This window comes from Physeter macrocephalus, chromosome 14, assembly GCF_002837175.3.
Source record: "Physeter macrocephalus isolate SW-GA chromosome 14, ASM283717v5, whole genome shotgun sequence".
Classification (NCBI taxonomy): Eukaryota; Metazoa; Chordata; class Mammalia; order Artiodactyla; family Physeteridae; genus Physeter; species Physeter macrocephalus.
The window spans coordinates 27,293,825-27,306,855 of NC_041227.1; the positions used below are offsets into that span (position 1 = coordinate 27,293,825).

At 55.7% G+C, this 13,031-nt stretch overlaps 1 protein-coding gene across 2 annotated transcripts in view; it reads left to right on the forward strand.

The window, feature by feature from the left end:
- EBF4 (EBF family member 4) overlaps window positions 1-11,223 on the forward strand; it is a 55,818-nt gene extending 44,595 nt beyond the window's left edge. Inside the window, exons 8-18 of one of the 2 annotated variants that reach the window (XM_024117134.3) lie at window positions 1,720-1,801; window positions 2,588-2,705; window positions 2,805-2,938; window positions 3,031-3,157; window positions 4,712-4,800; window positions 4,925-4,990; window positions 5,088-5,265; window positions 5,360-5,548; window positions 8,672-8,869; window positions 10,123-10,198; window positions 10,435-11,223. In XM_024117134.3, the coding sequence (XP_023972902.2) occupies window positions 1,720-1,801; window positions 2,588-2,705; window positions 2,805-2,938; window positions 3,031-3,157; window positions 4,712-4,800; window positions 4,925-4,990; window positions 5,088-5,265; window positions 5,360-5,548; window positions 8,672-8,869; window positions 10,123-10,193 (1,252 nt within the window). In that variant the 3' untranslated portion in view covers window positions 10,194-10,198; window positions 10,435-11,223. Of the gene's footprint in view, window positions 1-1,719; window positions 1,802-2,587; window positions 2,706-2,804; window positions 2,939-3,030; window positions 3,158-4,711; window positions 4,801-4,924; window positions 5,266-5,359; window positions 5,549-8,671; window positions 8,870-10,122; window positions 10,199-10,434 lie in introns of both variants that reach the window. The other variant, XM_055090639.1, reaches the window with a different exon arrangement.
- The last annotated feature ends 1,808 nt before the right edge of the window (window positions 11,224-13,031 follow it).

Below are 13,031 nucleotides of genomic sequence, written 5' to 3' on the forward strand. Positions count from 1 at the left end.
TAAAAAGGGTTCCCGGAAGGGTGCCCATTGTGTGGGGGAATATGACAGGGGCTGAGGGGGTCACAGGCAGGGTGCAAGGGGAGTTGCATTTCCAGGAAAGTGACTGCTGCCAGCTTCCAATGAGGGACGGCCCCTTTGGGACAACTCTGTCCAGGAGTGGTGCCCACCCCTCCCAGAACTTGGGGACCTCCTCTTTGGGGACTAAGCTTTCAGAGCTTGTAATAAATCTGATTTCATGTTTGTAGAGTTTGGAGGCAACTCTGATGAGTTAAATGGATGTACATATCTGGAGTTCAAGACCAGGGGGCTGATAAACAGGCAGCAGCTGGAGGAGCTCATAGAGCGGCCCAGGAGGCTGTGCCATGTGCCAGGACCCCCACAGACTTTAGCCCAGCACACTACAGTTTGTAAAGGGCATCTTCCCGGATACTCACAGAGTCCTGTAGGGGTGAAGGCAGATTACTGATAGTATCCTGAGTTTATGAAGAGTACAAATCCATGGTTACCTCACGGGGGGGTGGCAGGGCCAAGGCCTCACCATCCGCATCAGCTGCCCGGAAGGACTGGAGGATCAAGTTCTCATGTGTTTGTCTAAAAAGCAGTCACATCGCTGCATATACTGTGCTTTTTTCTAATTACCGTATGTGAAAAAGAAGGTATTCACTTTGTATCTGTACAGTGTGTCTGACAGGTACACCATGTGTATATGATGGCTACACGCTCTGTGTGGTTAGGTTTTTGCTATGTGTATAAGGGATATAGAATGTGTATGAGGGAGATCTGTTTGCGGGAGATGTGCCGGGGCAGGGAGTCTATTGTATGTGAGAGGGATTTGTTGTAGGGGGGACCTGTACATACAGTACATTATATTGTACCGTAATGACGGTACAATATTTGCAATGACTATATTCTGAGTAATCATATACAACATAAAAATGGTGCACTAATGCATATACTCATATTCTTTCTGTGCATATACTATGTAGGATGGGCACACACTGTGCATGATGGTATAGACTCTGTGTGATTAGCATACCACATGTGTGTGATGAGTCCAACCTGATGTGGAGTACATATTGTGTATGCCTCTGTGAAGGTATACCCTGAGTGTGGTGGGTCTACATTATGTGTGATGGTTGTATCTTGTGAGTAGTAGTATATAAGGCATATACAGTGTGGATATAATGGGTATACTGTTGTAAGTAAACATCTTGTGGCTGATAGGTATACTCTGGGGGAAGGATACACTATGTGATATGGATGCACTATGCGTGTGATGGGCATATACTATGACAAACATACATGGTGTGGGTTAAGTTTACAGGTAAGTGGGAGTACCTGCTACATATGGTGTATATAATAATTCATGAGTACTAGGTATATATAGTATATATAATGGATGTATTCTCTGGGATGAATATACTGTGTATAGATGTGATGAGTATATACTTTGTGAGATAATTAAGCACTGTGTGATCTGTACACTGTGGAGGTGGGGGATTTTCTGTATAGGGAAGTTGTCGTTGGGACAGGTCTACTGAATGTGTCACATGTACCCTGTGTGTATGCAGCTTAGGATGGGAATATGGGGTATATGCCTCGTGTGAGCAGGCAGAGGGGAAGTTACCCTGCTGGGAGAGGGCGTGGCAGGAAGCAGTTGGATCTTCATCTGTTTCTAGAACCCCCAGACCCTTGAGCCCACCGACCACACTGTTTCAGGTTCTTCCTCAAGTTCTTCCTCAAATGCAACCAGAACTGCCTAAAGAATGCGGGGAATCCCCGAGACATGCGCCGCTTCCAGGTAGGTCTGAGGAGAGAGTTCTCCCCTGTAAAACCTGCCCTTTCCTGATGGGGCGGCCGGGGAGGCTGTGGCCCTGCCACCCTGAGAAAGGCCCCAGGGCCAGACCCCTGCGCAGACCAGTGCTTTGGAGCCTGGTGCTTGCTGGGGGTGGGGCAGCTCTGTCTCAACTTAAGCTGGCTGCCAAGGGAGGCTTCATTAGAGTCCCACTTAAGGAGATGCTAATTGTGACATTTTTACATGATTAACAACCCAGCTAATTTGCATAGCGTGAAGCAGAGAGCAGCTGCCCTTAGCACATCCCCAACCTGCACACCCCGCCCAGTGAAGGGTAGTGGGGAGAAGGAGGTAGCCCCAATTTCCTCCCAAGAGTGGGGGCTCCTGCTGATGGGCTCTCAGGCCGATGCTCCCCTTCCATCAAAACGCTCACTCCCGCTTGCCTAAGACCCATTCCTGCCTTGGAGCGCTAGGGATACAGCCTGTGGTACACATGTGGGTGCAAAAACAGTAGCCACTCTGCCCAAGGAGTCAGAGATTTTTTTTCAGGCCTTTTGATTTTTCTAGCTCCTGGAGGTCAGTTCCCCTGGGCAGCCAGAGATTGTGCATCTGAGGGTGTCACCTAACCCAGCTGGTCCCCCTTCCACCAGCTCAGCTCCAGAGCGGCTGAAGCTCTTCCCCATGCCAGTGACCCTGAACTACAGTATCCAGCCACTGGCCTCAAGTTGCCAGTGCCCCCCAGCACTCCCTTACTGGAAGCCCCAGCCAGGCTGGCCTTGGCTCTCCCCACAGGTGGTGGTATCCACAACGGTGAGCGTGGACGGACACGTGCTGGCCGTGTCCGACAACATGTTTGTGCACAACAACTCCAAGCATGGCCGCCGGGCGCGCCGCCTGGACCCCTCCGAAGGTCAGGACCCCTAGGCCAGCCCCGGCTGCCGCGGGCCCAGCCAGCCCCAGTCCCCACCTTGGCACGGGCCCCTGACCTGGCTCCTCTCCTGCCTCCCAGCTGCCACCCCCTGCATCAAGGCCATCAGTCCCGGGGAGGGCTGGACCACGGGCGGCGCCACCGTCATTGTCATCGGCGACAACTTCTTCGACGGGTTGCAGGTCGTGTTTGGGAACGTGCTCGTGTGGAGTGAGGTGGGCCGCTCCCGCCGGTCTCCCTCCCAGCCTGGGGCTGGACCCTGCCCTCGCCGGGTCAGAACCCGCAGGCCTCCCCTCTCCCCTCGCAGCTCATCACGCCCCACGCCATACGGGTGCAGACGCCCCCACGGCACATCCCTGGGGTGGTGGAGGTGACCCTGTCCTACAAGTCCAAGCAATTTTGCAAGGGAGCCCCCGGCCGCTTTGTCTACACAGGTAAGGAGTCAGGGGGGTGAAGGGAGGCCCAGGGTTGTGGGATGGAGCCCCACGCCACACACACCAGCCCTGGTGTAGGAGTCAGCGAATAGCCAGGCCCCCTAAGCCCCTGCTGGCACTCACCCCACATCCCAGGACACCTCCTCTCCGGACCGTCTTTCCCTGTGCTTCTGTTTCCTTCCCTGGCCTCCACGTCCTCAGATGCCCTGCCCGCACATTCTCTCTGCCTCCGGCATTCTCCAGAGCAACTCCCCCCACCCCCTTCACCTTCTGCATTCCCCAGTGTCTAGAACACCTCCACAGGGAGATTTATTTCAAAGATGCCCCCGAATAGCTTGCTGCTCCCCAAATCTTCCCGGTTCTCTTGGTTCCCCCAAGCCACCGCAGGCTTCACTTTGCATGCACACGAACACACACACACACACACCTTGCATGAAGCCAGGGCGAGAAGTTAACACAAGACAGGAGTGTAAGCTACTCCTGAAGATGTGGCTTCATCCCCCTTCCCAGGTCTATCTGACCACTGGCCCGTATCCTCTCCACCTCCACCGTCTGGCACTTTTCCCCATTCCCCCACCCCACCTAACAGACATTCACCAAGCCCTTCAAGGGGCGCTGGACACTCAGTAGTGACCCTACTTACTGTCGGGGAGCTCCAGTATAAGAGTGAAGGGGGAACACAGGGAACACAGCATGGGTTGGGTAGAGTTACACAATGGAGGAGCTAGTGGTTGTCGGAGAAAACCTCCAGGCACGAGTGTGGTCTAAACTGCTAAGCTGGAACCAGAGGGGTGAATAAGGAGGTAGAGATGAGGAGGAAAAGGCATCCCGGAGAAGAAATGGCAAGTACGAAAACCCGTGAAGGAGTGCCTTACATTTTAGGGGAAACTAAAGGAAATTCACTAAATCTATAGAGTTGGAGGTGGAGAAGGTAGGTAGGGCTTTGAGGCTGGTAAGATAGGTCGGGGCCAGGCTACAGGAGGAGGTGAGGAGGAGGAGGAGGAGGAGGAGGAGGAGGGCTTCGGGAGCCAGGTCAGGAGGCTGCAGCGTCCTCCCCAGAGCCCTGGGTGTGGGGCAGCCCATTCCTGGGACACAGGCATACCCCTAACGGTCAGGCGCCGCTGAGAGTCCACCAGAGCTGTGATACATGAAGACTGTTGGGGTTTTTTTCTTCTTTTATAATAAATAATTCACTCCTGATAAGACCAAATGCAGACAAAACTTTCCAGTCCTGCCCCTAGGAATACTGAAGCTAATATGTATACAGTTGCCTTTTTTCTAATCACAAATGGGATCGTATAGTGCATGTGTGTTAATGCCAAGCAGCTGGCATAGGGCCTGGCTCAGTAAACATTTGTTGAATGAATGAGCAAGAAAGGAACTGAGGAAACTTCCCGAGCCTCCCTGACCCGGGTGCCCGGAGTTTTCTGAGAGGCTTGGGCTGGCCTTGGAGGAGGTCTGCAGCAAGGCTCCCGGACTGGTTGCTGGAGGGCTTGGCCCTGCTCCGGCACCGTGCCGGGAGGGGCGTCCTCCAAACACCGCCCCTCTCCCCAGCCCTGAATGAGCCCACCATTGACTACGGATTCCAGAGGCTACAGAAAGTCATTCCCAGACACCCCGGAGACCCCGAGAGGCTGCCCAAGGTACTCAGAGGAGCGGGGCGGGGAGAAGGGTGTCCGGTGGCCGAGGGGAGAAGAGGCGGCTCCCGGCCCCTCTGCCGCCCCCGGGGCCGCCCCTCCGTCCGGCTGTTTTCCTCCTTGCCCCCAGGAAGTGCTGCTGAAGCGGGCGGCCGACTTGGCGGAGGCCCTGTACGGAGTGCCCGGCGGCAACCAGGTATGGCGCCTCCGCCCGCCTCCCCGCGCCGGGCCCGGGGCTGCCCGCTTCCCGGTGCCCGCGGCTGCCCCGGCCGTGCCCGCTCTTGTCTTCGCAGGAGCTCCTCCTGAAGCGCGCAGCAGACGTGGCCGAGGCTCTGTACAGCGCCCCCCGAGCGCCCGCGCCGCTCGGACCCCTGGCCCCCAGCCACCCGCACTCCGCCGTCGTGGGCATCAACGCCTTCAGCAGCCCGCTGGCCATTGCCGTCGGGGACGCCACGCCAGGGCCGGAGCCGGGTGCGTCCCGCCGCCCTCGCCCTCCCAGCCGCCGGCGCAGCTCGGGCTGCCCCTTCCCTGCCGGCGCGCGCCGCTGACGGCCGCTCTCCCGCAGGCTACGCGCGCAGCTGCGGCAGTGCGTCCCCCCGTGGGTTCGCGCCCAGCCCGGGCTCGCAGCAGAGTGGCTACGGCGGCGGCCTCGGAGCTGGCCTCGGCGGCTACGGGGCGCCGGGCGTGGCCGGCCTCGGTGTGCCCGCGTCCCCCAGCTTCCTCAATGGCTCCACGGCCACATCACCCTTTGCCAGTGAGTGTCCCCTGCCCCCCGGGGAGGGGGGGAGGGACCAGGCCCCGGGGAGCAGAATGGGGCTCAGCCCATCTCCATCCTAGCCTATGAGGGGTGGGGGGAGCTCCTGTCACTTGTCGCATGAGCACCGACGCTGGCCTTGCCCTCAGAGGCAAGGGCAGCCCTCTCTGTGTTCGACCTCTCTCTCTCTGCCTTTGGAGACCCAGCCCTCAAACCCGGCGCCGGGGCACTTCTTGCACTTTTAGTTCTCTTTGCTGACAGCAGTTGTGCACATCGCTTCTAGCCTTCCCCTCCTACTGAAACGAGCTTTAACACGGGGACATCCTGCGTAAACCTAGTGGACCGCCAACCTTTCCATCTTATGCCAGGACTTCAGGAGGAGGGCTGGTGCCCCCTGCCGGAAGCCTGAGGGAACTCAGGGCCCAAGAAAAGTAGGTTTCCACCTGGCCCCACGCCCCCCAGGAGAGGCAGGGGCCTGAGGAGGGGAGACATGGCTCCCAGCAATCTGGTTGGGCAGAGCAAGAATTCTGTGTAGTCAGACACCTGGATTCACAGTTTGTCCAAATCAGGAGCTGTCTGACATTCAGCAAGTTACTTTACTTCAGTTTCCTCTCTGTAAAACTGGATCAGTATCACCGGTTGCCTAGGGTTTTTCTCAGACCTGAGTGTGCCACTGTGCATAAAGGGCCCAGATGCAGTTCAGAAAGAGTGTGTGAATTTGCATCCCAGCACTGGCTGTGGGCATTAACCATCTTCTGTCTGGCTTCTTGGGGTGGGCAGCTCAGAGCTGGGTGGATGGGCGACAGGGCATTTATGCTTTTACCATGTACTGCCCTCAAGTCCCTCCTTCCAACAGCAAGTTCCAGAACAGCCTGTCTGCAGGTTCTTATAGCTTAGCTATTCAGCAGACATGTTTTTAAAGCACCCAGCTTGGGAGACAGCTCCACCCCTGCTCACCTACAAGGAGCCTCCCCCATCAATTGTAAGAGAGATTGCACCTTGAGTCCTGGGAGACGCTGTTGTGCCAGAGGAATGGGGAAGGCTGGCCAAGAAGGCTTTTCCTGCCATTCCTTCGCCTGTCCCCTGTCCCCTGTCATATGTTTGCTATTGCTGAAGACCAACATATCTGGCACCTGCCTAGCCTTCCTTCCCATGGCCTACATCCTGAGTACTGCTCTTTTTGGCTGTGGGTTTGAGTCTGGCTCTCTACTTCTGGCCTGGGCTCAATGTCTGGGACCAGAAGCCCCATGTTGCTGGTGTCCACACAGACCATGACCCTCCGGTGTCCCCACCAAGACTCCTGTCTCCCCTTTGCTCAGGCCAGGCTCCATTGCTCCTACTTTCCTTCAGTTCTGGACAGTATTCTTACCACCTCTCTCAGGGTGCCCCCCAAGTCGAAGCTGGTGGAGTGCCCCCCTTCTCTGCTGCACACACAGTGCAGTCAGAAGTGGAGGAGCACACTGCCCCAGTGGGCAAAAGCCAGCCACCTGGGGTCTTCCCATTCAGCCAGGAGATCAAGAATTCTACAGCTGCTTAAGCCTCACTCCAGCATCAACTGAGGACACCCTGGGCTGGCCTGAGGGTCAGTCCCATCTGGTGGGATTGTCCTGTCCAGTCCCCATCCACTCCCCCTTGTGCACGACGCTTTGTGGTGAAGCTCCAGTGGGCATCATTCTCATTGAGTTTGCCAGGACGTGCCTGTAATGACCTCCAGAACTGTCCCTGCCAGAGGCTGTCTGCTCGGACCTCCCCTCTGTCTTCTGCTTCAGCCGCCAGCATCCCTGGACTGAACCACAACTCCCAGTACTACCCAAGCTACAAAATGCGGCTGTGAGCTCTGGGCCTTGAGAGATACAGTACATTTTCTGGCATTGATTTCAAGCCCTCCACGGAGCTGCACGGGCCTCATCAGCTAGCAGTCAGCATTGTCTTAAAAGGAGATGGTGATCCATGGGGCTGAGTACGTTTGGAACAGGGGCAGCTGTTGAAGGCATCACTGGTCCAAAGAGGGGGGGTGGGGGGGTGTTCTGATACCAAAAGCAGCTTCCTCAGGCTGCTGGTTTCTTTCAGGAAGCCCCCACCCTCATCCCATTGCCTGCTGCCTGGACAACACTCAAATCACAGTCTTATTGGTCTTTAGAAGAGAGAGGCAGGGGATTGTGTTCAGATGAGGTTGTAGAAAGGGGAATCCAGAGATAGCCTGGGCAGGAGCCCCCAAGAGAGGAGGCTGCAAGAAGGAGGGGCAGGCAAAGGCTGTGTGCAGGAGGCTCCCTGGCTATTCCCAGGAGAGCAAGCCACAGCCATGGGGGCTAGGGGGTTAGAGAACAGGAAGATCTGAGGATTTGGATCCCTGTACCTTTCTTTAAAATTGACCTGCTGCAAGAGGGAGATACAGGAGGCCTCCAGGACCAGGGCTGAAGATGATGAGGACCTGCATTAAGCTAGAAGAGAACAAAGTGTCGGGGGTCGGGGGGAGTGTAATTGGTAAGGGGAACATATTTGTGGGGGGAGTAAGGGTTCTTGTGTGAGCTGTGATCCTGGACAGAGGGGCCTTATAACAAGAGTCTATGTGTACCCCCCAAACTTCGTCCCTGACCACTTGCCCCAGCTCTGCTATGAACTCTGACCTTTGACTCTAACCTTGATGCCCCAGGGCCCATCAGTGTTTCTTAGTGTCTCAGAATCCCAGTGGTCTTCAGCAGGAATCCTAACCTGTTCCATTTCTTGCTCATCCCTCATCTTTGCGGGCACCTTTCAGTATCTGGTTTTGTTGGATGTTCTGGTTTTGCTTTCGTTTTTTGGGTTTTGTTTGTCTGTTTGTTTTTAACCTCCTCTGGCCCTCTCATCTCCAACGCTAAGAAAGGGTCTCCAGAACCCCCAAAAGAGTAAGTGCTAGCCCGCAACCCCAGAGGCTCCCAGCCTGCCTCCAGACTCTACCCTGTACTGGTCTCCCCAGGACCCTCACAGCCCCCAGTGAGGGCTGGGCCTGGCACCCAGGTCAGCAGCCCGCACAGGGCATACTGCTCATGCCAGGGCAGCAACCGAGCTGCTCACTCTGGTGCTGTCTCCCTGTTGTGTCTCCCACCGCCTTCCCTGCTGCTCCTGCCCCTCCCTGCCCTGGAGTCATGCCCTCTAGCCCCCCGCTGGCCGCTGCCTCCTCCATGGCCCTCCCGGCGGCTGCCCCCACCACCAGCGTCTTCTCCTTCTCGCCTGTCAACATGATCTCCGCTGTCAAACAGAGGAGTGCTTTCGCCCCCGTGCTGCGCCCACCCAGCTCCCCACCCCAGGCCTGCCCCAGAGCCCACGGAGAGGGGCTTCCAGGTGAGTGCTCCGTGCTGCCTCGCTGGAACCTGGTAGAGCAGCTGGGCCTGCGCGGCCCACTCCATCCACATCTCACAAGAGCTTCAAGCCAGGTGACCGGTTCTCCCTGGGGGTTGCAGAGGAGGGAGCTCCGCAGGGGTTCAAGGAGGTCCATCTGGACCCCACTTCCCTGGGCCTCATAGCTTGGGACGGTCTCACTCTGGACCATCAAGGAGACAACAATACCAGTTGGAGAAGGTCTAGAAACCACTTCAAGGCCTCATCCAGTTGAGCCCAGAGTAAAGACCCAACATGCAGAGCTGGAAGAACCCCACCATGGGCTGCGTGCCTTTGACCTGTACCTCCCTGTGTCCACTGGAGGATAGCATACACCACTGTGAGAGACCAGGTCACTTGCTGGATGGAGGGGGACTGACCTTAGATAAGGTTTAGCCCAGCTTCACCTTCCCCATTTTACAGATAGGGAATTGAGACCAGGTCACCCCTCCCGCAGCCTATTAGTGAAATAATTGTTATTTGCCATTTATCAATCTCCTCCAAGTCAACATCCAACTTAACAAAGCCTGGGTTCTAACCAGTGGTGTATATAGCAAGTCAAAAAGAGTTGCATCCCTTAGAATAAGATGACTCTTGGGGTGGGCTTGTTAGATGATGCTCTAGGATAATTCAAAGTGGAACACAGTTATATTTAGCCTTGTTTCCAAGTTTTGGATAATTTTTCTTAACCTAAGTGTGTCTGGAGCTTAAAATGCAGGGAATAGGAAGGACAGAAGGCCACCAGTTTCTCCTGCAGCAAACCATGGGAAGGGGGTTAGAAAGAGGCAAGGGTGATGGAAGTGATGAATCTCGTGGGGGTGTGGGAGGAAGACATGCTGCTACCGCTGCATTAGGTATCTGTACTCCTGGAGGCTGACCTCCTCCCTTTGCTGTCCTGATACATGGCCGTCTGCTTCCTCACGTTGAGACAGGCCCTCTGAAGAGACAGGCTGGGAAGAAGAGCCCACAGTCATGTCTCTCAATTGAAGAAACTAGGGGGCAAGGGCTTGGGGCTGTACCTCCTAAGAGGTCTGGGGGGCACACCTCACCTAACTGTCTGCAGTGCTGGGCCTAGGCTGGGACTGGGGGTGGCTGACTACCTTCAAGGCTCTTGATAGCTCTGCCCTCAAAAAGTGCCATATGTCCTGCATGCTGCCCCCAGTCGAGAGGGGCACAGGCTACACATGGCTTATGGCTCCCCTGCTTGGTTACTGCAGACCAGCCTTTTGAAGATTCTGACAAGTTCCACTCTCCAGCTCGGGGGCTTCAGGGCCTGGCGTACTCCTAATTATGGTAGGTCTCTGGCTGAGTCTTGCCTCCCTTCCTGACCTTGGATGGGCTCTCTCCAAAAGACTTTAGCAGGGATGGGGAGTTGGGGTCCATGTCTCCGTCTCCAGGGCCCATCTAGACAGCTGTCAGGCCACATAGCCAGCCCAGTGGCCCAGGCTGAACAAGAGGCGAGAAGTGGCTTCCAGTCCCCTTGCAGCCAGCCTTCCTACAGGACCTTCGTCTTTTCCTCTCCCCACCAGGTCTACAGGTGTTGTCCCCACTGAGCCCGGACTAGTGGTCCCTCCAGGATTCACACCCATGCCCTGGATGGCAGCACAGACAGATGCAGGGCCAGGGCTGCAGGCAGACTTCAACCGACAGGCCTGAACAGGGAGAGGCCTTCCTCCCTGTGCTCAAGGGCCCCTCAGTCCCACAGGCTTCTCTCACCTCCCTTGAGGCTGGTTGGAAGCCCCAGCACTGTGCTGATGCTCTTGTTAGGAGAGCATCCCGTGGAGGTGCTGGATGCCTGACCTCACTTGCTGGGTCGGTTCCTCTGGAAGAGATGGACCTTGTGCAGACCAAGGGCATCTGGTGACAGGAGCATGGGATGGGGAGTGTGATGAGCTCAGGGAGAGGTGGCCTGGGAAGGTCCTGTTTGCGTCTGACCCATCTCAACCATCCCGGCATCCCAACTACTCTCCAGGACAAGGGGTGGTGCCCAGCAGCCTCAGGAGGCCTGCCTAGGCTCCCATGGAGCTTCTGACAGCCACTTGATTCTGTGGCTGCCCCACTCCCTTTGAGTCCTGAGCACTCATGCTTGCCACATCATGAATCCCAGTGGGGGCTTTGGGCATGAAGGGTGCAGAAGAGGAAGTGCCAGGCCCCCTGGTTGTGGATCTTGTCCTCAGTGGATGTCTCATGGACGCTGGCCCCACACACAGATGACTCTGGCTGGCCCCATAGAACCATGGAACGGGTCCAGCTGCCCCTGGGCTCATATTCTGCTCTGCTGAGGTTGGAGAAAACAATAAACACAGGTGCAGGTGGCCACCCAGCCTCTCTTGTCTGCTTCCTTGGTGTGGGTCTGCTTTTCTCAGCAGCTCTGCAACTCTAAACCATGCCCCTGGGCAGCCTTCTCATACCTTGGACTTTTTCAACAGCATCAGAGTTCAACTGAGCAAGTATTCCCTGCCCCATATCTGCTCTTGGGTATTGAATTGGGGGGTTTGGGGAGGGGTGGGAAGACCCAGCACACGGGCTCAACCCTGCGAGCTCTGGCTGGGAGCCCATGCTGGGCACTGAGGACTCAGTCCCCCAGCTGTCTGAGCAGGACCAAAGTTGGGGGTGTCAGAAGGACATTGCTGGGAACCAGAACAGAGCCAACTAAATACTACCCAGATGTACAGAGGCTCAGAAGTGAAATCCTCCCTGACTGGAGGCTGCTGGGTGGGGCAAATTTTGGCTCCTAGGATTGCCTGATTAAGTGACACCCCAAACCTCCTCCCTCCTTCCCAGGCCTAGGCACTTTCCAGCTCTCCTGTCACAGAGTTTGGGAGGATGGGTGGTAGAAAGGCAAGATTCCCAGGCTCATCTACCCAACTTCTAGGATGCATCCCAGTTGTCTGCCTGAAATGTGTTCCCTAGACCCCAAAGGCCTAGCTTTCTGACACTGGAAGCCACTTTTTTGGTGCACTGTCCAGAGATCTCAGGGTCCAACTCCAGGCCTCAAGCTTCCTTCTCTCTCCTCCCGACAGCAGTTCTTCACTCTGGCCTCTGGAAATCTGTCCTTCCCCAACCTATGAGCCCATGCCTTGCAGCCCTCTGGACAAATAATACTTGCCAAGGCAGATAGGCTGGCCCTGTCCTTTAGAGGCCTCCACTTTCTTCTCTTGTGTTCCTGCCAATAGCTGGGATTCATCTCACCGGGGCCCGTGATGAGATAGCCTCCTACCTAAGAATCCTGCTTTATTCTCAGTGCTCGCCTGGCCTCCCCTCAGTTCCTGCCTTCAGCCTGTGTTGCAGAGCCCCAAAGCCTGCCAGCCATGCCCTGCTCCGTTCAGGCTCCGAGCAGTTTCCACGGTCCAGGGCCCTCCCAGGTTGATCACCTGCTGAGCGCTAATCTGTACCAGATGCAGGTTATTACTGGTTCCTGGAATGGGTCAGGTGCCGTGGTTGGTATAAATAAGATGTGATATTTGTCCTCGTAGATCTCACAACTGTCTTCAAGCCACCATTTGAGTCAACACTGCCCACTCCTGGGAATTCCCTGGTGGTCCAGTGGTTAGGACTCTGCACCTCCACTGCCAGGGGTCCCGGTTTAGGGAACTAAGATCCCGCAAGCAGCACAGTGTGGCAGGTTAGAGAGAGAGAGATAGGTAGATAGATAGATAAATACTGCCCACTCCCTCATCCACAGCAGGCAGAGCTAATCATTATGATGTTTGCTCTGGACTGAATTGTGTCCTCTCAAAATTCATACATGGAGCCCAAACCCCTCTGCCTTTGTGGCTATATTTGGAGACAGGGCCTTTAAGGAGGTGATTAAGGTTAAATAAGGCCATAAGAGTGGGGCCCTAATCTGATAGAACTGTGTCCTTGTATGAAGAGGAAGAGACTCCAGAGCTCTCTGTCCACTATGTGAGGACACATGGCCACCTACAAGTCAGGAAGAGTCCTCACCAGGAATCAAATCAGCTTGCACCTTGATCTGGGACTTCTAGCTTCTGAAACTATGAGAAAATACATTTCTTTGTTTAAGCTGCCTAGTCTATGGTATTTTATTATGGCAGCCCAGACTGACTAACACAATGTTCTTCCCGCATGCCTTGGTTTTGGTTCCCCAAGAAGCAGAACCTGA